Source organism: Apodemus sylvaticus, chromosome 9 (genome assembly GCF_947179515.1).
Source record: "Apodemus sylvaticus chromosome 9, mApoSyl1.1, whole genome shotgun sequence".
Taxonomy (NCBI): Eukaryota; Metazoa; Chordata; class Mammalia; order Rodentia; family Muridae; genus Apodemus; species Apodemus sylvaticus.
Genome location: NC_067480.1, coordinates 73,557,712 through 73,583,564, shown reverse-complemented (window position 1 = coordinate 73,583,564; position 25,853 = coordinate 73,557,712). Strand labels below are relative to the sequence as shown.

At 44.2% G+C, this 25,853-nt stretch overlaps 1 protein-coding gene across 2 annotated transcripts in view; it reads left to right on the top strand.

The window, feature by feature from the left end:
* The window catches only part of Kat2b (lysine acetyltransferase 2B), a 97,388-nt gene that overhangs the window by 19,795 nt on the left and 51,740 nt on the right, over positions 1–25,853 (top strand). For both annotated transcript variants that reach the window (XM_052191942.1, XM_052191943.1), the window contains exon 2: positions 16,210–16,336. In XM_052191942.1, the coding sequence (XP_052047902.1) occupies positions 16,210–16,336 (127 nt within the window). The remainder of the gene's footprint in view (positions 1–16,209; positions 16,337–25,853) is intronic.

Below are 25,853 nucleotides of genomic sequence, written 5' to 3'. Positions count from 1 at the left end.
TGAACACACTGCCTTTGCTTCTCGAATGTTTGGATTAAAGGTGTGTACTGATTGGGGATTTAGCTCAGTGTTGGAGCGCTTGCCTAGCAAGAGCAAGGCCCTGGGTTCCGTCCTCAGCTCTGTTTAAAAAAAAAAAAAAAGGTAGCCGGGCGGTGGGCGGTGGGCGGTGGGCGGTGGGCGGTGGGCGGTGGGCGGTGGTGGCTCACGCCTGTAATCCCAGCACTCTGGGAGGCAGAGGCAGGCGGATTTCTGAGTTTGAGGCCAGCCTGGTCTACAGAGTGAGTTCCAGGACAGCCAGGGCTATACAGAGAAACCCTGTCTCGAAAAAACCAAAAAAAAAAAAACCCCAAAAAACCAAAGATCCAAAAAAACCCCCCAAAAAAACCAAAAATCCAAAAAATCCAAAAAAAAAACAAAACAAAACAAAAAAAACCCAAAAAAACAGGTGTGTACCACCATGCCTGCCTGGTAAGAAAGCATTTTTAAAGTTGGGGCAGGTAGCTATGCTATTTGAGATAGCTTACACCTATAATCCTGACAACCCAGAACTGAGGCAGGGGACTACACAAAGTTTGAGGCCCACCTGGACTACATAGTGAGGTCCAGGCCGTTCTAGATTGCAGGGTGAGACTGTGTTGAGATGAAAGAACCTGAGGCTCTAAGAGGCTTTGCAGGTGTGGGTCCAAGCACAAGACCTGGCGGCTGGGGCTGAGGCCTCGCCCAGGTGGTTGTTGACTTCGAGCATGGCTGCCTTTTCCCTCTGTTCACAGGGTTTCCGTAATTAGTCAAGGCTGCTGCTCCTCGCTGGCATCACAAACTAATACCATCTTTCCAGCTTTTTGTCGTTGGTTGTTACTGAGAACAGAGTCTTTTGCAGCTTCTGTTGGCCTCAGATTCACTCTTTCTGCTCTGTCATCTAGCCACAGGGTACTTTTCTTATTTCCCAGATTTCTGCTAGAGAACCAGGCAAGGAGAGGACAGACTGCATTTTCATTCTTCTCAGAACAAAGATTGTATGTTTCTACCAGGCAAGGTACCACAGCCCTAGAATTAAATCAGGGCTGAAGCAAGAGGATCTCAGGTTTGAGGCAAGCCTAGGATGCAAAATAAGAGTTTATGTCAAAAAGCCAGAACCAACGGCAACAAAAAGATAAATTTCTACAAATACTGTATCCTTGTCTGTGTATTAGAATCATATTTTCCTAAAGACATCATCATAACTGTTTTGAAAGGCATGATGGTACATGCCTTTAATCCCAGCTCTTAGAGACAGGGGTAGGATTTCCCAGGATCTCTTTTGAGAATTCCAGGCCAGTCAGAACTACATAGAGAAAGCCAGTTTCAAAAAAGTCAACCAAACAACCAACCAAAACAAACTTATACAATACAAAAATTGGCTTTCCAGAAAGTTTAAAAGTCTATTACATTAATGAAATAGAAATGACATCAGTTATGTAGAGGCCTACATTGCGTAGTTCTTGTTTATATATTTGTGAGTGCACTGCTCTTTTAAAGTGGCAGTAGGTTGTCTTTATTTCTGTTTAGGAGTCAGCTATTCGTCTATCATCCACCGCTTTTCTTCCTTTCCTCCCTCTGCCCTCCCCACCCTCCACTTTTTGAGGCAGGGTCACGTGAATCCAGGGATGACTCAGACTTTCTATGAAGCTAGTGTTGACTTTGAGCTGTCTGCCCTCCTGCTCCCATATCTGTGAGTTCTGGCACAGACATGGACCGCCATGCACAGGCTTTATAATTTCTAAATCATGAATATATCGATTTTGGAAAAAAGTGAACTATGCCCTTGGAATGACTATCACTCACTCTGAAGGAAGCATAGACTTCTCTGTTTGGTTGCCTCAGGGTTGGGTCGGGGTACTAAATTCCATGTTGACCGTGGGTCCCAATCTGCCTTAGTTATGTGCCTTGCTGCAGCCATTTGGAACCCCCCTCCCCACCTGCTGGGCAGGAGATTCCAGGACCCAGATCAAGGAATGTCCGTGACTGTTTCAGGGGTGGACGGTGGCAGCACTAGTTTGCATCTGCTGTGACAAGCTGGTGTTGAAATGCGCTGGCAGAATGCCAAGGAAGCCAAGGTCAGCATACTTTGAAATAACAAGTGAGTCATGCAACCCGGGATTGCACGTCCCTGCAGGAATGACTACCTGATTCTTCCGTTGGAACGGTTCCCGGGCCAGCATGTGTAAAAGGAGATGAAAGTCACAGGAGCTTCTTGCTAGAGAGAAAATAATGGAGGAAGAGAAAATTTAAAGTGGAAAAATCAAATTTTAAAGTCAGAGAGAACCATCATGAGTTGTAGAAGACAGCGTTCTGAACTGCTTGAAAACAAGCAAAGAAAGTAAGGAGACCCAAGTCTTAGGGCGGTTAGACTGCAGACCTGGGTTCAAATTCTCACATGGCACTCTCCATCTGTGCCCTGGGGAGGCTTCTCACCGTTGCCAGACTTGGGCTTCATAGCTGTGCCTTGTAGATAGTGACAGCTTTCCCATTCAGTCAACGTTACTCAGGCATTGATGACGCTGTGGGGGTGTGGTGACAGATGGGTCCTTATTCTTATAGAGCTTGCTTTCTGGTAGCAGAAGCAGATGGTAAAAAAGAAAATAACAGAACGTGGTAAGTGCCACACTGAAGGAAAACAGAGAAGTTAATGATAGTGCCTGGGGAATCCTTTCCTGTCCTACCCAGCAGGGACTGTACAGAGAAATTTTGTTGTTGTTGTTGTTGTTGTTGTTGAGTGAGGAGTGAATATGCTGGGCACTGAACCTAGGGCCTTAAACATTCTAAGTAAGCTCTAGTCCAAGGCTGAGACCGGATGCTACTTGTGTAGCTCATACTTGCACTTGTAGCAATCCTCCTGCCTCAGCCTTGCAAGCTCCTGAATTACAGGTGTGCCTCACCATGCCCAGGCAAGAACATTCTGTAGCGTTCTGTCCTCCTGCTCTTTTTTTCCCACTCCTAGAAGCTGCTTCCGAACCGACCCTGAGTTTTGTCCTTTGGTGCTGTAGGCCGACTCTAGCTAAGTGGATATTAACCTAGAAAACTGGAATACGCAAAACATAATCTACACATCAAATGAGGTACAAGAAGAAAGGAAGAGTGGCCCCTTGTTCTGGAAAGACTCAGTGAAGCAGTATTCGGCAAAACCAGAAAGGGGAAGTGGGAAGGGGTGGGTGGGAGGACAGGGGGAGAGAAGGGGGCTTACGGGACTTTCAGGGAGTGGGGGGCTAGAAAAGGGGAAATCATTTGAAATGTAAATAAAAAATATATCGAATAAAAAAAATTAATTAAAAAAAAAGAGGCTAAAAATGGGGTCACAGAATGACTTTAAATCCAGCCTGGGCACAATTTAGATCTGGTTTCAAAGAAAAACAGTAAACAGAGAGCCAGAGATGTAGCTTAAGAGGTGAAATGACCCTGGGTTGCATATTTAGTTCTACCACCATCAGCAGAAGTCGGAATTTCACAATACACTTCGACTTTAATTCGGCAGTGTTTTTGAGATTCAAGCATGTGGCTGCATTCACCAATAGTCACTTTCTGTCTTTTGGGGGCAGGGGGCAAATTGAGGTGGTCTCTTGGGACATCGGCTGTCTTCCAACAGCCTTTGTAGCCAGGATCATCTTGAACATCTTCACCTGCTGAGAGATGCACTATGGGTAATACGCCACCCCACCGATTTCTGTGTCCCTGCACTTTAAAAAGGAGGTGCCACAAGATAGTTTCAAGTGCCAGAACTGAGTTTTGGCTCCTTGCTCTTTGCCAGCTTTGTAAACTCAGGCCAGCAAAACCCTTCTCTATCATTGAATTATTCACCTGGCCTTCCCATGGGCTGTTCAGAAAATAAGATGATTTAGACCATAGTTGTCTTGAAAAGAATTAAATGCTCTTCTTGGTGGTTAAGCAAGATTTATAAAAAACAAAACAAAACACCTTTTATTTATGTGGGTGTTTTGCTTGCATGCATGTCTGCAGCATATGCATGCCTAGTGATCATGGAGGGCAGAAGAGAGTATCACATCTCTTGGGACTGGAGTTATAGTGGGTTGTGATTTCCATATGGGGGCTGTGAATGGAACCTCTATCCTCTGTAAAAACGAGTGCTCTGAACCGCTGAGCCATCTTTCTATCCCCTAACGGATTTTTTTATTTTTTATTTTTATTTTTTTTTTTTTTACAAAACTCCTCTTCCTGGGCTGGGCATGTTAACTCATGCCTTTAATCCCTCAAATTGGGATTCAGCAGACCCAGCTCTGTGAGTTCAAGGTCAGCCTGGTTTATATGGCCAATTATTGGCCAGCCAGGGTTATGTGTTGAAACCCTGTCTCAAAAGAAAAATCACTTTTCTAATGAACTCACAAAAACATCACACAGCTGGATCATGGTAGCTCCTCAAACAGCTGCCAAGTCTTGAACTCTGTGAATCCCAGTGAATTTCTACACAGTTAGAAAAACCATTCTGAAGGGTTTAGGTTTTCACTATCAATTATATTTTTATGGATTTTACCTCAAGGGAAAAAAGTAAAAAGAAGAAAGACAGAAAGGAAAGAAGGAAAGAGAAAAGAAGAAGGAGAAAAAGAGGGGGAGGAGGAGGAAGAAGAAAAAGAAGGAGAAGGACGAGGAGGAGGAGGAGGAGGAGGAGGAGAAGAACTAACAGAGTGGAAATTAGAAAATTAGAAAACTTTTGCTTTTATGTCCTCTTCCTCCACTCTGGTACTATTGTGTTTCATCCATCCTCACTGTCTGATAGTGGCTTTTATGGTGGCGCATGCCTTTAATCCCAGCACTTGGGAGGCAGAGGCAGGCGGATTTCTGAGTTCAAGGCCAGCCTGTCTACAGAGTGAGTTCCAGGACAGCCAGGGCTACACAGAGAAACCCTGTCTCGAAAAACCAACAAACAAACAAACAAACAAACAAAAAACAAACAAACAAAAAACCCAAAAAGTAAAGACAAACAAGCAAAAAAAACCCAAAAAAGATTAGTTTGAAATTTTTTGAATAGAGCAAGATTTTCATTATTCTTTTTTATTAAAATTTTATTTTTGGGGGGTTTGTAAGAGGAAAGGATGGAGAATAGAGACGTGTGGGGAGAAGGGAGGAAGCATCCTTCCAACCATGATGGTGTGAAGGAGTCCCTGGCAGCAAACCTGAAGAAGGTGTAAGGCTGAGACTCAGAGGATGGTGAGCAAGGCATTGAATCAAAATGTCACCGAGCCTTAGAAGCTGGAGATGGGCCATGGGATGCAGGGCTAGGGTGGCTGAAAGGGAGCTGTTGGTGTCGAAGAAAAATCCTGTCAGAGCTGTAGGCAGAAAGCTGGGGTAGGCAGTTGGGAGTGTGGGCTGCGAGATCTGTTTCACAGGTTGGGCTGGTTCTGTGGGTTTCTTGAGAATGTGAGCTTCCAAAGCAACCAGAGGGGAGGCTCGACTGCCCATCCCATTGCACTGGTGCTTAAACGTCAGGTGGAGGATGGAGGTAGTCCGTCAGTCTATCTGTATAAACTCTATGTCTACTACAGCTTATATAAAGGTTATATGTAATACAGCTTAGCTCTACTGTGACTGGTAGTAACTGGGTGCTAGCCAGCCAGTTGGGTGAGGTGTTCACAAAGTTGAAAACTCAGCTGGGTGCTTAGCAGGGTGCTTAGCATCCTCACAGAGAAAAGTGAAATGTGTGTGTGTGTGTGTACACACGCATGTTCACGCAAACCTATGGATGTGAGTGCTTGCATAAACTGAAAACTCCCATTGAAAACTGGCACATTTGGAATTAGTCTCTATTCAGGACCCCGAGGCAGGAGGATTGCTGGGTTATATAGTGAGTTCTAGGCCAGACTGCAATACAAAATGTTACCCTGTGTCAAATCCTTCTCCCTGAGCTCCCCAAAATTGAGTCTGAGGCAGGAGCATCACAGGTTTGAAGCTAGAGGTCTGGGCCACAGAGTGAGACCCTGTGTGTATGTTGGGTGGGAGCATTGTATCTGATTCCATCTCCAGCATACTAGCCACAGCTACAAGAACACATGCTAATGATTATGACAGCCATGTCCTATCCAGAGTGTTTCATACCCTCATCTCCGTCTTCTGACTCTTAGTAATCATCCTACCATCCTTTCTGTGTTGTTTTCTGAGCCTTGGAGGAGGTGAGATAGATGTCTGATTTAGGACTGAACATCCAACGGTTATATATTCAGACTACTTTTTACCACTTATCAGATTCTTCATTAACTGTCATCTTCTGCATAAAGAAGTTTCTCTGATCCTGGCTAAGAACAGGACTAACCTGTGGATACAAACATAGTATTTGGGATGCGAGTTGGCTTCATATCCACGAGGGGAAATAGCAGTAGCATTGGTCTCTCCTAGGTTTTTCCACTACTCAAGGAGCAGACTGGGCTTATAGCTCACACCTGTAATTGAGCAGTTGGGAGGCTAGGCCAAGAGGAGCAGCACAAGTGTGAAGCCAGCTGGCTGCATACACGAGACCCTGTCTCACTATAAAAAGAAAAAAGAAGTGGGGGGGAGAGATGCTTTTCTGGGCTTACAATGTGGCTCACTGATCAGCAGGCTTGAGGCCCGGGCCTAGAACCTGGGGAGGAGAGAGTTGGGATGCGTATGTTCACGGTACTCCATATTATGGATGCAATTGTCAACAGACTTTCTAAAATGTGACTTGAACTTCTCTTCATGGGGGTCAGTAACACAGTGAAGGGCTTGACTCAAAATGAGAGGACCTCAGTGTTGTGTGTCGACTTCCACACGTGTGCTGTGGCATGCCGTACTTCACCCTCCCCGTCCTCTGCCCGCCGTGGCATCTTTTCTGTTGCCCTCACTAACCTGAAATTTGCTAGGTAGACTAGACTGGCTTGGAACTCACAGAGATCCTCCCATCTCTGCCTCTTGCATGCTACGAGTAAAGGCACGTGCCTACAAGTTGGACAATACATAAAGTTATAAAACTTCTACATGGCAAAAAAAAAAAAAGTGATTCTTACTAGGAAATTGTTTGTGTTGGTGGTACTTGAGGGTTAAACTCAAGGTTTCATCTATGCTAGACAAGCTTTCTACCTCTAGGCCATAGCCACACTATAGAGATTTTTTAAAAGAGTTTTAAAATATTTTTGTGTGTTTGAGTGTTTTGCCTTCATGACTGTATATGCACCCCAGGCATACTGAATGTCTGTGGAGGTCAGAGAGGGCATCATCCTGAAGTTAAAGATGGTTGTGAGCCACCATGTGAGTGCCGGGAACCAACTCTGGATCTGTTGCAAGATCAGCAAGTGCCCATAACCTCTGAACCATCTCTTCATAACCAGTGACTTTTAAAAATGTAGACTCTTAGCATGGTATGATAGCTTATTCCTGGAGTCCCGACACTTTGGAGATTGAGACTTGAAGAGGAAAGGATTTATTTAATCTTACCATTTGCAATCCGTCATCCAGGAAAGTCAGGGCAGGAACCTGGAGGCAAGAACTGATGCAGAGGCCGTGGAAGAATGTTGCTTTTAGCTGGCTACTCGTGACTTGCTCAGGCTACTTTCGAATGTACCTCAGGACCACCTGAGCAAAGTTGGCCCTATCCGAAGTGCTCTACCCATCCATCATTAATTAAGAAACTGTACTACAAGCTGACCTACAAGCCAGCTTTATGCAGACTTTTCCCCCAATTGAGATTCTTCTTCCTACGTAACCGTGGCTGGTGTCAAGTTGACAAAGAGACTAATGGGGACAAGGGCTGTGAGTTCTAATTTAGCCCGGACTCTCAGAAAACTACCATCATGACCATTTTAAAATTCAGTAGCATTAAGAAATTTATATTGGGAGCTGGCTGTTGAGAGATGGCTCAGTAAGAGAACTGGCTGCTCTTACAAAGGACCTAGGTCAAGTTCAGTGCCCAACACGCCAGGCTACTCACAACCACCTGGAAATTCTAGTTCCAGGGCATCTGACTTCTTTTGTTGGGTTCTGTGGTACCTGCATGTCCATAGTACACATAATACACTTAGGCACAAACATATACATACATAAATAGGTAATAGATGGGTGGGTGGATGGATGGATGGATGGGTGGATGGGTGGATGGGTGGATGGGTGGATGGATGGATGGGTGGATGGATGGGTGGATGGATGGGTGGATGGGTGGATGGGTGGATGGGTGGATGGGTGGATGGATGGGTGGATGGGTGGATGGATGGGTGGATGGATGGGTGGATGGGTGGATGGGTGGATGGATGGGTGGATGGATGGATGGGTCGATGGATGGATGGATGGATGGATGGGTGGATGGATGGATGGGTGGATGGGTGGATGGGTGGATGGGTGGATGGATGGGTGGATGGATGGATGGGTGGATGGATGGATGGGTGGATGGGTGGATGGGTGGATGGATGGGTGGATGGGTGGATGGATGGATGGGTGGATGGATGGGTCGATGGATGGATGTATAGATGGATGAATAAATACATAAACATAATAAATCTTGCAGAAATTTACATTGGGAAGCCACCACTGGCATCCGCCAAACAAAACTAGCTTATAAAATGAGAGCAGATTAAAGTCTGAGAATTAAGCACTAATTCTTTTTTTTTTTTTTAACACCTGACAACTGCTATCTACGTTTAAAGTTTTTCTTATTCTTATTTATTTTTGGTCTTTCAAGGCAAGGTTTCTTTGTATGCCCCTGGCTGTCCTGGAACTCATTTTGTAGATCAGGCTGGCCTAGAACTCAGAGATCCATCTGCCTCTGCCTCCCAAGTGCTCCCCGCTTATTTCTTATATTATTAGGTGCGTGTCTATGCGACAGAGATAGATGGATGGCCAGATAGAGAGTTTGAGCACACCGTGCAGGTCAAAGGGGAGATTTATGCTATGAACTCTCCCCCCATGAGATTCTGGGACTGACCCAGGCCGTCCCTGCCTGTGCAGCACTGGCTCTGTCTGCTTAGCCATCTTGCCCGTCCTGCTCTCCTTTTTATGAATACTTTTCATTTGTTCTTTCACATTTCATACATGTATATAATGTGTATTAAATATATTCACTCACTACTGCATTTTTATCTTTATAAACTTGGCTCTTCATAGACGTGAAGTCATAGTGTTTGTCCCTTGTGACTGGTTTAGTTTACTTAGCAGAATATCCTCTAGTTTCTTTTTTGTTTGTTTGTTTGTTTTGTTTGGGTTTTTTGTTTTGTTTCGTTTTGTTTGGGTTTTTTGTTTTGTTTTGTTTCGTTTCGTTTTGGTTTTGAGACAGGGTTTCTCTGTGTAGTCCTGACTGTCCTGGAACTCACTCTGTAGACCAGGCTGGCCTCGAACTCAGAAATCCACCTGCTTCTGCCTCCCAAGTGCTGGGATTACTGGTGTGCGCCACCCACACCCAGCTCTATTCTCTAGTTTCATAGTGTAGCAAAATCATGTTTTCTTTTCCTTTCGAGGTCAAATCACACAAGCACTCATGTACACAAATACACACAAATGTGCGCATGCACACATGCATGTACATGCACATGCATAGACATATAGCTATGCACACGTATACATAGAGGCATATGTATGTATGTATGTATGTGTGCATGCATGCATGCATGTATGTATGCTTTTTCAGATAACATGCATTTGCTTGCATATGCCAGGTTATATTTACCTATTCACTTACTGCTTATGACTTTTGGCTATTGTGCTAAATAAAGAAGGCAGCTAGAATGTGGGTGAACAAATATCTGTTTTGATTTCCTGTAATAGTTTTCTTGATCGTTGAGGCTTGAATCAAAGGTCTCATGCATCTTGGCAAGGACATTACTGCCTCAATTTCTTTACATCTATGCTCATAATTAGAATTTTTGGAGTATATGGCAATGCCTTCTGAATGTCGGAGGTCCTGTTCTACTGTTCTCCACCTCATCTGTTCCTGCCAGTTTCCACCTCAAGTGTTTTCTATATCATATCCAGCCATGTTCTTATTTCTCCCTCGTAGCTTGCTAATGAGGGTGAGGGAAACCTCAGGAGGGCTTGCATTTCCTAGTCATTAATGATTCCAAGCGTTTTTTCAGGTTACCTTTTTTTTAAGATTTAATTTTTAATTTTCTGTCTGTGTGTCTGTGTGAATATGTGTGTTGGTGCCCAGAAAGGCCAGAAGAGAGCATCAGATCCCTGGAGCCAGCGTTGGACAGCACGCGAGTGGCCTTCTGGGAGACACTGAACCTAGGTTCTCTGCTTGAGCATCAAGTGCTCCTAACTGTTGAGCCGTTCTCCAGTCATTGTATTGATTCTCTAGCCTCAGCCTCCTGAGTGCTGGCGTGAGTCACCTCCTTTCTTCTTCCTCTTCCTCTTCCTCTTCCTCTCTCCTCCTCCCTCTCCCTCTTCTTTCTCTTCCTCTCCTTCTTCCCCTCCTCCCTCTCCCCTCTCCCCCCTCCTCACCCTCCCTTCCACTCCCCTCCCCTTCCTTAGTCATCTTCATTGTCATAGTCTTTTTCTTTCGCCTCCTCCTCCTCCTCCTCCTCCTCTCCCTCCTCCTTCTCCTTCTCCCCCTCCTCCTTCTCTCCCTCCTCCTCTCCGTCCTCCTCCTCCTCCTCTTCCTCCTCCTCCCCCTCCTCCTCCCCCTCCTCCTCCTCTCCCTCCTCCTCCTCCTCTTCTTCCTCCTTTCCTTCCTCCTCTCCCTCCTCTCCCTCTTCCTCCTCTCCCTCCTGTTCTTCTTCGACAGCTCTGGGCTCATCCTCAGGCCTCTCATATGCTGCAATTACTCTGTCATTGAGGTGAATCTTAAGATTCCCCCTTTTAATTTTTTTTTTAATTTTTAGAATTTTTTTATATGTATGGGTGTTTTGCTGGCATGTCTGTGCACCATGTGAGTTCAGTGCCCATGGAGTCCAGAAGAGGGTATTTCATTCCCATGAACTAGAGATATGGACATCTGTGAGTTTCCATATTGGGGCTGGGAATAGAACCTGGGTCTTCTGAAAGAGCAGCCAGTGCTTTTAACTTGGAGTTGTCTCTCCAGCCTCCGACAGAGCTGTCTTTCCCACCTCCGACTTTTATTTTTTTAGTGTTTGTTTATTTCCTCATTGTGTGTATATGTGTAGGTGTAAGTGTACCGTCGTGTGCTTATGGAGGGCTGAGAACAAGTTTTTTGGAGTCAATTCTCTCCTGTCATGTGGGTTCCAGGGATCAATCTAAGATCATGAGGCCTGGTACCAAGTGCCTTCACACACTGAGCCCTTGATCCACCTCACTGGCCTCTTTTGACTTTTAGATAGTATGCCTTTGTCAGATTTCAAAGTTAGGATGCAGAAAATACAATTCCCATTGCTCCACCCCTGCCCCAATCTCCTGCTCAGGTACCTGCCAGGACAGGATCTGTGCTTCTGCCTTGCCGAAAGAGTTCCCAGGCTCACCTTGGCTCTAAGCGCATCCCTTCCTTATACAAGGTGAGGGGAGATACAGATGCAGGTGTTTCTCCAGCATGGCCACGTGGCACAGAAATGCTACCACGAATGAGTCTAGACTCATCATTTCCCACCTCTGTGTTCCTACGCTTGGTCTGAGCCTGAGGGCTGGAAAGTCAGTTTGTTATTTATCAGGCTGCTCTTCCTGAGTTTTCTACCTACTTGAATTAGTCTAGTATTTTCAGTGTGACTTAATTCTGTTAGATAGCATGGCTGTCTTCTCTTTCCCTGTGTAGCTTCCAGAAGCACAAATGCTTACACGTTAACACTAAGCAAACTGCAGTCCCTTGTCGCTCTTGTTTGTCATCTGGATGTGACCACATGTCTAGCCAGCTTAGCTCCTTAGAGTCTCTTCAGTGTTTTCTGTTCACACTAAGAAATTCACTGCATGTCCAGGAGCCTCTCATGAGGATAAAGCCACTTTTTTGTCTGAGGCTTCTGGAGAGCATTTTCTTCTTCCTTGGATATGTCTTGTCTGCATAGACTTGCTGTTGGGGAGATGACGTCACCTGGACAGCTGGCTCTTCCTTGGTGCCAAGGTTGCTGGCGCTGTGGTAATTGGCTTGGCAGAGGGCTCCCTAAAAGGCTGTCCTCTAGCTGTTGAGTTAAGGCCGTTAGGCTAACCCTGCTAGGAGTTCTCTTAGAGAGCAGCTGTCACACCTAATTACCAAGAGCTGTAGAAGAGTTGTTTCCAAGGGGACCTCTTATCTCTGAGAACAGTGGCCAGGTTGTAACATTTGGAAGAAGAGATGAAGGCCCCGGTGGAGGGCTTGATAGCTGCAGATCAGAGCATGAGACAGAAATGTTTTCTTGGCAGCCAAGGACAATGGAACTCACTGTTTTCTAATTTTTTAAATTTTTATTCTTACTTTTATTTCTGGGGCTAAGGTTTACAACTCAGGGCTTTATACGTTCTAGGCAAACACTGTATCACAGAGATACAAAGCAGCTCCCACTGTTTCTTAAACGACTGTTTCCCTTTTTTCAGGGTAGACAGTTTGTCACACTATCAATACTGTATACTCTGGTTGGCATTTTCCTGGGCATGCACAGGGGCTGGAAGTGCTCTTCATTCCTGAAACCCCATTCGGCTCCATACACTTCCAAACTAACTCAGAGAAGCCCCTGCATCATGGGGTGTCCTTAACCACTGAGGAGTACTGATGCTTTCTACCCTAAGCTACAATGTCCGCAGTGAAGATTCAGGTGGTTTCCCATTATGCTCCACTGCAGTAATTACTTAAAGTTATAATGTGAGCCATGTGTGCAGTCTAGTTACTTTGGAAGTTCTGGAGCTCTCTATGAGGTCCAGCCTGGCTTCAAAGTCATGCTAGTCATCCTGTCTCAGATTCCTACGTGTTGAAATCATAAGCATGAATGACTGTGCCTTAACCTACAGTTTTCTGGTTACCTCACATATCTTAGAGCTTTCTCACACGTGAGCACAGAATTGCTTGCTTAAAATAACAGCTTCAGTGTTGGCTCTGGGACGCTGAAGTCATGAGCAAAGTTAGGAAGGCTGACTCCTTCTAAAGGCCTCCTGCCCCTCCTTCTAAAGCCCTTTCCCCGCTTTTATTTTATTTTTATTTATTTATTTATTTTTAAGATAGGGTTTCTCTGTGTAGTCCTGGCTGTCCTGGAACTCACTCTGTAGATCAGGCTGGCCTCGAACTCAGAAATCCACCTGTCTCTGCCTCCCAGAGTGCTGGGATTACAGGCATGCGCCACCACCGCCCGGCTCCTTCCCCCTCTTTTTAAGAGTCTTTCCTTTTTCTAAAGTCCCTTCCCCCTCCTAAAGGCCCACTTTCTTCCCTCTTTTCCTCGCCAACCTTTCCTCCTCTTCCTTTCTTCTCTCAGCAGGTGACATCTCTTGGCAATCCTTGAGATACTTGTTTGTCTGGTTTACCACGCCAATCTTTGCCTCTCTCTAAAGTTGCTTCTCTTCCCAGTTTGTGTCTTGGTGTCCAAATCTTTGAGCTCTAGGAACCACAATATCATATTAAAAAAATGAGAGGACTGGGTATCTGGGTGGCCTATCATATTAATAACTTGGGTTGATCCCCAGAAAGAGGACAGGGAGATGTGTGTGTGCACACATATATGTATAATATGATATATATCTATATTTATCCCTTTCTATAGAGAGACATATTTAAGTTTAAGTTAGAGAGAACTAGAACTTAAATTTTTTTAAGTAATTTTCTTTTTAGTCTGGTACTCTAAAAGTTATTATCACAATATGTAGTGAATATAAAATAATTAAAATAATTTTTAGAAATATGTTATTTATCTGTGTAATGTGGGAGTGTGTGTAAGCTACAGTGGATGTCTATAGATGACCTTTTTGAATCTCTCTCTTTCCAACATGTGGATTCTACATATTGTACTCAGGTTGTCAGACTTGGTGTCACCAAGGTGTTTGTTTGACTGGTTTACCATGCCAATCTTTGCCTCTGTCTAAAGTTGCTTTTCTTCCCAGCTTGTGTCTTTGTGTCCAAATCTTTGAGCTCTAGGAGCCTTTCAAACAGACACCTTTACCAGTGAGCCATCTTGCTGGCCCAATGATATTTTTTGGTATGTTTTAGACAAAGAATCTTGCTGTGTAGTCTAGACTGTCCTTGAACTCCCAATCATTCTTCCTCAGTCTCCTGAGTGCTGCCAGGATTATATGTATGAACCATCATGTTCAATTTAAGAAGATTAAGGCATTAAAATTATATTTGTTTTTCAATTAGTCTGTGTGTGTGTGTGTGTGTGTGTGTGTGTTTTGTGTGTATGCGTGTACTACAATGTTTCTACAGAATCTCAGTCCTGAGAAGATTGTGAACCACCATTTGAATTCAGGTCTCATGTTTTCACAACAAAGATGATTGTTAAATCATCCCCCAGTTCCTGGATTCTATTTGTGAGTGGTGTGTGTGTGTGTGTGTGTGTGTGTGTGTGTGTGTGTGTGTTTGAGACAGTGTCTCTCTGTGTAGCCCTGGAACGTGCTATGTAGACCAGGCTGGCTTTGGAGTCAGAGACTACCCACCTCTCTCTCTGCCTTTCAAATGCTAGGATTAAATAAAGACATATGTTATCATGCCCAGCTTTGACAGTGATACAGCTTCTTGTTCTGCACCTTCAGCAGGATGGCACTGCTGGCAAAGGTTGGCTTTGTTCTCTTCCCTCCAGAGTTCCCACCAGTTTGCTCTCTGCACTGAGCAGCCTTCCAAGGAAGAGGATCTAGGCTATGGCTGCTAGTGTCTCAGAAGCAAAATTATCGAGCTTGTAGGAAGTTATGGGGTTGGGGACTCCACAGAGCGGGAAAGCACTGCCCAACATAGGTGAGATCTTGGGGTCACCCTCCACACTTGGAAGAAGTTTTAGAAAATATAGGTGCAGTTACCATGGTGAGTGAAACTCTTCAATGACATGATTTCTTAGAGTTTAGACTTCTTGTTCGTACTCAGCTGAACTCTAACTCTGAAGTAAACTTTAGATCAAACGAGAAACACTTGAAATTGAACACCTGCTATCTTTGTGATAAGTCAAGGAGAATTCCTTGATCTCTGGTTTTTGTTGTTGTTGTTGTTTATTTTTTATTTTTTATTTTTTGGTTTTTCAAGACAAGGTTTTCCTATGTAACCCTGTCTGCCTTGGGACTTGTTCTATAGACTAGGCTATCATCGAACTCAGAGATCTGCTGGTTTTTGCCTCTTGAGTGTTGAGATTAGAAGATTAAAGGTATGCACCCCGTCACCCAGCTGCAGTGCTCTCTGCCTTTAAGTTTATCTCACTCACGCTCATCTGCGCACTGACGTTTCTTCCATCTGTCAGAGGGTTTGCATTCTCTGCTGTATTAATGGGAGTATGTCTTTGCCACAGAATGGCTGGTTCATTCTGAACTGGAAACTTAAAAAGGAAACAAGATTATTCTTCATGGGAATTAGTAATAGAACAGTTATAGATAGGTTTCTTACTAGTCTCTGTGACTGTTATCAAAGGAGAAGAATTATGTGGTGTGGTGTGGTGGTGTGTGTGTGTGTGTGTGTGTGTATGTACATACATAATGGTAGGTTCTGGCAGAGCCTAGATGAGGGTGTTAGATCTTTTGGAGCTGTCATCTTATTTTTTGATAGTCTTTCAGTGCAGCCAGAGCCCACTGTTTTAGTAGACATATCCAGAGCACCAGTAAACAATATTGGGGGAAGAAACGGGGCTTTCCAAAGGTACCAGGAATCTTTCAGTTAAGGACACTACTTGAAAGCCTCCCCATCACACAGTATGGCAAGCCTGGTAGAGTAAATGATATGTCCTTCATGTTGGGTCTCCGTTTGTAGCCGGGGTCACTGCACAGAAGCTAAATAAGTCAGCTTTATTCTTTTCTACAGAGCTCTAAGGAGTCTTCAGGGAAACTTGAGATTTATATCAAGTATTGTAAACTCTTTCTTGTCCTATCGCTGTTTGGGACTGTTGCTTGTTTTATGAAGCTAGTGTTGTGGACCGTCTTTGATCTGACCATTCCCTGAACAGTCCCCTGGGGAATGCAAAAAGCAAAATATCTGAGCTGTAGGTGCAACCAGCAGAAGCAAATCTAAAGTCCCACCCTTTTACTCCCCCACCCCCACCCCCAGTTTCGTTACTCTTACATGTATAGAAAATTACTTAGCTCATGCGTAAATCCCTGTCAGATAACTGGTGTGCATTGGTCTCTTTTAAAACTGTCCATGGGTGTCTGTTAAAAGAGTTCTGTTTCTCCTTTTATTTTTATTTCTAGGCAGAGGAGTCCTGTAAATGCAATGGCTGGAAGAACCCCAACCCCTCCCCTACTCCACCAAGAGGAGACCTCCAGCAGATAATTGTCAGTTTGACAGAATCCTGTCGAAGCTGTAGCCATGCCCTTGGTAAGTTCCCAAATCAGCTGGTAGTCATTCCGCAGTGGCCTGACAGTCACACTGCTGGACTCTGGGCAAATCACATTTGCCACTTTGTTGACAAGGGTCCAGAGTCTGCTGGGAAGTGCTTCATGGGTGAGACAGACCCCGTCTGATGGCACTGCCTTCTCCTGCGTCTTTTTCACTGTGTTATAAGGGCTGGGGCACAGAAGGACGAGGTTGAAATAGGTGTGATGGCTCTACTGTGTAAGAGGGACAGGTCTGAGGGACAGGCCTGCTTTGTCCTGGTGGCGGGAGCACCATAGGGCTTTGATGTCAGGTTTGAAACCTCAACTGAGTAGATAGTTATGTGTAATAATAATTACAATGACAGTAATTATTAATTTGCTTTAATTAATTAAAGGAGACAGTGTTTCTCTCTGTAGCACCAGCTGTCCTGGAACTCCATCTGTAGACCAGGCTGGACTCAAACTCAAGAGATCTGCCTGCCTCTGCCTCCCAGGTGTTGGAAGTAAAGGCGTGCGCTGCCATGCTTGGCAATATGTTTGTGTGGAATCCTGTGAGGGTCGACGAGGCTGTTGGATCCCTTGGGACTGGAGCTACAGATGGTTGTAAGCTTCCTTGTGGATGTTGGGAATTGAACCAGGTCCTCTGCGAGACAGTCAGGCTCGCAGTTCACCAGTTCTTAACCAGCTCCCCTAACACTGCTTTTAGGATACATTTCCTTCACCTCTTTTTTGTTTGGTATTGAGAATGAAACCCATGGCTTTGCACATACAAAGCACATGCTTTGACCCTAAATCATGACATCAGCCCTAGATGATTGTTTTGTTTTTTGTTTTTTGTTTTTTTTGTTTTGGTTTTTCGAGACAGGGTTTCTCTGTGTAGCCCTGGCTGTCCTGGAACTTGCTATGTAGACCAGGGTGGCCTCGAACTCAGAAATCTGCCTGCCTCTGCCCCCCAAGTGCTGGGATTACAGGCGTGTGCCACCACGTCTGGCTTTTTTTTCCCTAGATGATTTATCTCCCTTTCTCTCTCTCTCTCTCTCTCTCTCTCTCTCTCTCTCTCTCTCTCTCTCTCACACACACACACTCACACACACACACACACACACACCCTTGTGTCTCAGGTTTCACTGTATAGCTAGCCTGGTCTGAACTCATAATGTTGTGCCTTTCTTCTGCAGTGCTAGGGTCACAGGCCAAACTCGGTTTCAGATGAAGTTCAGTGGGAACTGGTTGTTTGTAGGTATCAGCATTTCAGTTGGAAAGGCCTCTCTTTTTTCACCTTTCTGCCCATGTCGAATAAGTCTGGTTTACTGTGCAGTATGGCAAGGATCTGTCTTTGGGCAAAATAGTATCACCAAGTCCTCTCTAACTTCCTCTACCCACGACCTGTCAAAGAGTGGCATTTGGCATTGTCTTTGTTCGTTTGCTGTTGGTCTGAATGATGTAGCTCCACCTTTGAAGCCAGTCCAATGTTGAGCTGAGTCTGATGTCTTATTTGGTGCTAGAGGTTGTTTCAGTTCATTTATTGCAGTGTGTTGCATCTCATGCAAGTATTGGCATTTCAATACTTACAAGGCAAAAGAACCGACAGTGGCGTGGTCTTCCTGGAAGCTGCTGCCCTGGGACTCTCTCCATTAGGAAACAGAATTGAGATCTCGCAGAAGAAATCAACACACTAATAAGTGCATCATTGTGTTGGCTGATCTGGTGTCAAAAATAACCCAAGCTACCAGGAGGTGGTGGTGCACACCTTTATTCCCAGCACTTGGGAGGTAGAGGCAGGCGGATTTCTGAGTTCGAGGCCAGCCTGGTCTACAGAGTGAGTTCTAGGACCGCCAGGACTACACAGAGAAACTTTGTCTCGAAAAACCAAAAACCAAAAACCAAAAACCAAAAACTAACCCCCCCCCAAAAAAAACCAAAACCCCCCAAACCAAAACCAACCAACAACAACAACAAAAACAAACCCAAGCTGTGATTGAAAGACAGATGCTTTTGTTACAAAATCATCTTGACATAAGCCTGTCATGCCTACCTGTGATGGTTTGTAAATGGTTTGCACAGTGAATGGCACTGTTAGGAGGTGTGGCCTTGTTGGAGGAGGCTTGTCATTGTGGACTTGGGCTTTAAGACCTTCATCCTAGCTCCCTGGAAGTCAGTTTTCTCCTAGCAGCCTTCAGATGAAGATGTGGAACTCTCAGCTCTATCTGTACCATGCCTGCCTGAACAGTGCAATGTTACTGCTTTGATGCTAATGGACAGAATCTCTGAACCTGTAAGCCAGCCCCAAGTAAATGTTGTCCTTTATAAGAGTTGCCCTAACTTCGACACCACCTATGCCCGTAACCCCAGGGACAGTGGGTGGACATATGCAGAACCCAGGGACTCACTGGCCAGACAGACAGCCTAGCTGAAACAGTGCAGCTTCAGGTTCACTGAGAGATATTATCTCCGGAAAAAGGTGGAATGTATGCCTTTAAAAACAACAAAAATTTACAAAATGGCCTGGGGGATGGGTAAACATCTTGATACCAACATCACATGGCAGAGGCAAGTGGATCTTTGTTAGTTTGAGACCAGCCTGGTCTGTATAGTGAATTCCAGGCTATCAGAGTTACAGGATGAGACTGTCCTTACTAAACAAAACATTTGTTATTGAAGGCTGTGCATCTATACAGAAGCCAGTTTTTAAGACCAGAGAGCAAGAGATATTTGTGACCAAGTACTGCTGCATTTTTTATTGTTTTAAAGTTTATTGTTCTGAACACTGGCTGTGGAGGATCAGATCAGATTCCACTAGTGATGAGCTGTCAGGTTTTTTTTGGGTATTTTGGTTTTGGTTTTGGTTTTGGTTTGTTGGGTTTTTTTTGGATTTGTTTTTTTCAAGACAGGGTTTCTCTGTATAGCCCTGGCTGTCCTGGAACTCACTCTGTAGACCATGCTGTCCTCGAACTCAGAAATCCACCTGCCTCTGCCTTCCAGAGTGCTGGGATTACAGGCTTGCGCCACCACGCCCGGCTGAACTGTCAGGTTTTTAAAATATACATTTATTTTTATTTTATGTGTATGAATATTTTATCTTCATGTATGTATTTACATCGGATCTCCTGGAACTGGAGTTACAGTTAGTTATGAGCTCCTATGTGGATGCTGGGAGCTGATCTTAACTTCTGAGCAATCTCTCCAGCCTTCAGTTTTCAGCCTTGTAAGGAAGGTGTGTGTGTGTGTGTGTGTGTGTGTGTGTGTCCATGGATGTGCAGGTCAGACCAATCTCAGTGTTCCTCCTCAGGAACCCCACTGTTTACTTTGCTTCTTTTTCTTCCCCCTTCCTTCCCTTCTCCCTCTTGCTCTGACCTCGCTTGCTCAGGGCCCCGGCTCGCTCTGGGCCCTGCTCGCTCCGGCCCATAGGTTTTTTTTTTTATTTGTTTCTCATTATGAGATGGTTGTGAGCCACCGCTTGGTTGCTGGGATTTGAACTGATGACCTGAACTGATGACCTCCGGAAGAGCAGTCAGTGCTCTTAACTCTGAGCCATCTCTCCAGCCTTTACTTTGCTTCTTTTGTTTGTTTGTTTTTGGAGACACAGTCACATTTTGTAGTCTGGGCTGGTCTGGACTTTACAGAGCTCTGCCTGCCTCTGCTTCCAGAATACTGGGATTACAGGTGCGTGTCCCCACCCCAGAACTAGCTTGCTTTCTTTTTGAGACAAGGTCTCTGGGATACCCAGGAACTTGCGGTCTCTACCTTCCCATTCTGAGATTCCAAGCTTGTGCCAATACAAGCTTGGATGGTGTTGACCACGACGATGGTATGACGATGACATGACAATGACGATCACTGGTTTTTTGTTTTGTTTTTTGTTTTTTTACTTCTTTTTCACTGTCTTCAAGCACCAGTGCCCTCAGCTTCAATTGATGTTTTCAGTGCACATGACAGTTCTTTGTTATTTTATATTATGTTAATCTTTATCTGCTTTCTAAGGGAAGTAGAGGTTGCTTCTAAAGTCTTGTTTTGTGATCACGATTCTCTTGCTTCCGCTCCCACTACTGAAAAGACTGACACTACGGGCTGGAGGCTTTGATATTTGAAAATAAGACACAATAAAGTATTTTGTTTGAACTAGAGTCTCATGTGACGCTGGATGGCCTTGAGCTTCTTTCTGGTCTTCCTGCCTCCTCCCAAATTCAGGGAGTGAAAGCGTGTGCTGTGATGACCAGCTTGAGTTTCAGCTGCCCTGGAAGTGAGTCTAGCCAGTGTGCGGGCGTCAGGGTCTCGGGGTTATAGGCTAGATCGGGAAACTCGGTTTATTGTCCTTCTGCACAGTACTTTTTTCCTGAAGGCTGCCTCCCAGCTCCAGATCTGGAGTTCATGCCTTCCTTCCTTCCTTCCTTCCTTTCTTCCTTCCTTCCTTCCTTCCTTCCTTCCTTCCTTCCTTCCTTCCTTCCTTCCTTCCTTCCTCCCTCTCTTCTTTCTTTCTTTCTTTCTTTCTTTCTTTCTTTCTTTCTTTCTTTCTTTCTTTCTTTTCTTTCTTTCTTTCTTTCTTTCTTTCTTTCTTTCTTTCTTTCTTTCTTTCTTTCTCTCTCTTTTCTTTTCTTTCGCAGAGAATTCTTATCTCCCAAGCCAAACAACAGCAAAGCTTGTAGAGAAAATAAAGGTGTTCTTACAGATCGGCTGGATGCTTCCTCATGTGATTACAAATACTACCTGTTTTTCTGAACTGTGATTAAAGGCTGACTGTAGCTTGCAGTTTAGGATATATTTAATTTCTGGAGTAGAATTGGATGTATTCCTTTCCTTGGTAAATAGTTTTAAATTCAATAATATTTCAAAAGCGCTGTATTGAGTTGCATTGACTTACGGATGTGGTTTCATACCTTGGACTCTGTGGGTAAAGTGTTTAAAACTGAACTGGGCCCCATGTGACTAACAGCACTTTAAATGTGGCTTACTGACAGAGTTTCAGGTATGAAATGAATACTTATTTTGAAGAAGGACTTCTTCAAGTGAATGTAACCTAGATGTAATTGTCCTTGTTACTTTTCTATTGCTCTGATAAAACACCATGACTAGGCAACTTAGAAGAAAGCTACAGTTTTAGAGGACTAGACACCATGATAATGGCGCAGTGGCACAGTGCAGGGACAGCTGAGAGCTCACGTCTGGATTTGCAGGGAGAAGGTGGAGAGTCTTTGGAAACTTCAAGCCCACTCCCATGACATTCTTCCTCTAATAATGTCGCACTACCTAATTCTTCCCAAGCCATTCTACCATGTATTCAAGCCATTCTTTTTCAAACATGGAGTATGCGAAAATATTTTTGGAGTTTGAGATAGATTAAGTTAAATGTATGCTTAGAGTAGACTTTGTCCATTTCTTTGACCTTTTTCATATGCTTGGGGGCATGGCGCTAGGAGGAGGACAGGAGCAAGCCCTACTCCCCGACACTGGCTTATAGCCATGGTGGGTCCTCTTTATTTCAAATATTCATTGTGTGTGTGTGTGTGTGTGTGTGTGTGCGTGCTTGTGCGTGTATGAAGGGAAGAGGAGAATGCTCTGAGTAGACCCTCACCTTCCCTTTACTGAGATGAGGGCCCTCTTTTTTCTGTTATTTGCTGTAGTTGCTTTGGGTCCATCCAGGCTTATGTGAAACCTTTAGCCATAGGAGCCACCCTCTCAGGACTCCTTAGTCTTCCTGTGCCTTGATGTTTATTGTTGTTTTGTTGTTTTGTCTTAGGTTAAAACAGGGTTTTATGTAGCTTCGGTTGGCCTAGGCTGCCTGACAAGTGTTGGGCGTACTCACCACAGCACTTCCCTTTACCCTGTACTGTGCTGGTACGGCGACAGTGACCTCGGAAAGCTGGCTCCCCTGAGTTCCCAGTGACAGCACTGCCATCAACCGCATCCTTTAATGGGTGCCGACTCTTAGGTCTACTTTTTCCATTTCAAATTTGTGATTATGAGAGAGAAACAGTCTTTAAAACAGCCTTTTACCTGTTAGTGTGTTAGCAGTTTTCTTTGCAGGTGCTAATTTTCTAACCTTAGGACATTGGGGGCATTAATTCTTACCTCTTCTAGCTAAGAGAAAAATGGATTTCTAGGCAGTGTGGTGGCACATGACTTTAATCCCAGTGCTCATGAGTATGGGCAGGTAGGTCTCTGTGAGGCATCCAGTCAGTGCAACAGAGCATTAGCAGTCTTTACTGTTCTACAGCATGGTCTGTTCTGAGAATATACCCGTTAAGCGCAGTGGTGAAGGGCCAGGAGACCCTCCCATATTACTGCTACACTGTGCTGATGAGACTTCTTGAGGGGTAGGAAGCACTCACCACATCTTAAAGTAGTACACCCCAGCCAGGCTCAGCAGGAGCTGGGATTTGACACAGTATAAAGGTGAAACCAACCAGGGCAATGAAATACACAGTGAGACACTGCTAAGGGGGGAAAAAGGCAAAAGCCAAAACCAAAACCTGGGCATCAAGGTGCATGCTTGTAATTCCTGCAGCTGGGAGACAGAAGCAGGAGAACTGCCACAAGTTTGAGGCTAGCAGGCCAGTCAGGTCTACAAAGAAAGTTCTAGGACCGTTGGGGCTACATTGTAAGACTTGAGAAAATCAATTAAACAACACTTTGGAGAAGGAACTAATTACATTTCCATTTATTTCTAAGACTATATGTAGTTTGCATCCATGTCAAATTACAAATGATGATAAACAGAAAAGTTACTCTTGAGAGCTGGTTGTGGTAGTACACACTTTAAATCCCAGCACTTGGGAGTCAGAAGCAGGCAGATTTCTGTGAGTTTGACAACAACCTTGTCTTTCTTTCTTTCTTTCTTTCTTTCTTTCTTTCTTTCTTTCTTTCTTTCTTTCTTTCTTTCTTTCTTTCTTTCTTTCTTTCTTTCCTTCTCTCTCTCTCTCTCTCTCCTTTCTTTCTTTCTTTCTTTCTTTCTTTCTTTCTTTCTTTCTTTCTTTCTTTCTTTCTTTCTTTCTTTCTTTCTTTCTTTCTTTCTTTCTTTCTTTCTTTCTTTCTTTCTTTCTTTCTTTCTTTCTTTCTTTCTTTCTTTCTTTCCTCCCTCCCTCCCCCCACCCTCTCTCTCCTTTTTCAAGACAGTGTTTCTCTGTGTAGTCCTGGCTGTCTGGAACTCACTCTGTAGCCCAGGCTGACCTCCAACTCAGAAATCTGCCTGCCTCTGCCTCCTAGAGTGCTGGGATTACAGGTGTGCGCCACCACCGCCGGGCCAGCCTTGTCTTCATATCAAGCTCAAGGCCAGCTTGGATTACATAGTGAGACAGTGCCTCAAAAACAAACAAACAAACAAATAAATAAATAAATAAATTTTGGCTTGGTTATACAGACCTTTAATTCCAGCATTTATGAGGCAGAGGCAGGTGGATCTCTGTCAGTTCAGGTCAAGCCTGGTATAGAGAGCTAGTTCCGGTACAGTCAGGGCTTCACAGAAAAGCCTGCCTCTAAGAAAAAAAAATGAACAAGTAAAATAAAAAATGACATAAGTACATTTCATTTTTATTTGACCATCTCACTTATGACAATATGCTCAGAATTAGACTTCATGTAAGTAGAACAGTGTTAGGTCACTTTTATTTTAGGTCTGTGCAGGATCTTCCTTGAGGTCAGTTGGAAGCCTTCCAGGGACAGACCTCATTTTGGAGATAAATAGGCTAAAATTTTTATGTCAGTTAATTGCAGAAATAGTTACTTTTTGGTGTTGCCCCTCAAGGCTGGCGTTGTGCTAATCCTTCTCCTGCCTAAGCCTCTTGCATGGACAGGTGTGTGCCTCTTAGTCTTTTGCTCACTAATTCCTGTCTCCAGCTAGTTTCTTCAAAAGTCAGTCTATTGGAAGCCTCTAGCCTCCCTATCTCTAAAACATAAGGGGGCCACCAGCAAGACCGATTAGACTCCTAAGACAATGTGCGGTCATCCTGAAATGACAGTTGGCCTGGCTCTGTCCCCATCTCCCACCCCATCAGCCACAGGATTCATGCTTTGTCACCTTCCAGAGCCACTGCATTTTCTTAACCTCCAGCCTGCCTCTCTGTTCCCAGGGTAGTCTAAACGTGGCCCACCTCTCTCTGAGCACCTAAGGTCACGTGTCTGAGTTACTCTCTCCTTGCTCCTTTATGTAAGTTGTTCAGACACATCAACAGCTTGGATGGGGGCAGGGTTCACATTTATGACACACTTCTCATTCTTTGGGACTGTTTGCTAGACTTGAACGTGATCAACTTATCTCTGGACTCTAGACTTGAACGTGATCAACTTATCTCTGGACTCTAGGCATTTAGTCATACTCTGCTGATGCCAGAACCCAGAGGTGCCCCCCTTTAACTGCAAGGCAAAATTGTATTAAGTCCTAAAGAACCACTAATTGCTTTAAAAAATTAGCTTTATTTATTTATTTATTTATTTTTAGATGTGTGGCTATCTTGCCATAGATGTCTGTGCACCACATGTGTGTCTGGTCCTTGTGGAAGCCAGAAGATATCAAATCCCCGAAGACTAGAGTCACAGTTGGTTACAAACCTTTTTCATGTGGGTGCTGGGAACCTAACCTGGGTCCTGGAAAAGCAAACAGTGTTTTTAACTGCTGAGCAGTATATTCAGCCTCCTTAATTTTTTTCTAAAGCAGGTTTTTCATGTAAGAAGTCATGCTTTAGGTTTTTTTTTAAAGTCTGTTTTTGTTTGCGTAGCTGCTGAGGATTGAACTCAGGGACTCATGAATGCTAGGCAAGTGTTTTGTGAAACCACACCAGTCATTTTTAAGACATGGTGCTTGGGGCTAGAGAAATTGCTCAGCCATTAAGAGGACGTTCTGCTCTAATAGAGGACCCTGCTCCAATTTTCAGCTCATAAATGTTTGCTAATGCTAGTGCCGTGGTGCCTGACCCTCTCTTTTGGACTTCTTGGGTAACAGGCAGACATATCGTGTATATGCATATATGCAGGCAAACATACACACAAAAGAATAAATAAATAATTTTAAAAGTCAAAAAATCATTTTTTATGTTTTGCATGCTTTAAAACTGCCAAGAGAGTAGACTTTAAATATTTTCTCATACTAAAACTGGGCAGATCTCTCTGTCTCTGTCTCTCTCTTACACACACACACACACACACACACACACACACACACACACACACACACACCAGGCAAAGATGGAAACAGAAGCAGGTAGATCTCTCTGAGTTTAAAGCCAACAAGGTGTACATAGTGAATTCTAGGCTAGTCAGGGTTACTTAGGGAGACATGTCTCAAAGAAATTAAACAACACCCCTTCCCCCAAGAGAGATAAAAATTAGTAAATTTCAACATGGAAATTAACCTGATATGGGAATTCAGTGTGGTGACATGTGAAGTCATATGATGTGTGGTTACAGGTGGGCTAGCCTGGGGAACATTGAGCCTAGTTCATCGGTAGCAGCAGCAAACTTGAGACACTGGAGCACCAATGAATCTTTTCTTACTATCACTAGTTTTTACTTAGCATGCAAATAATAGG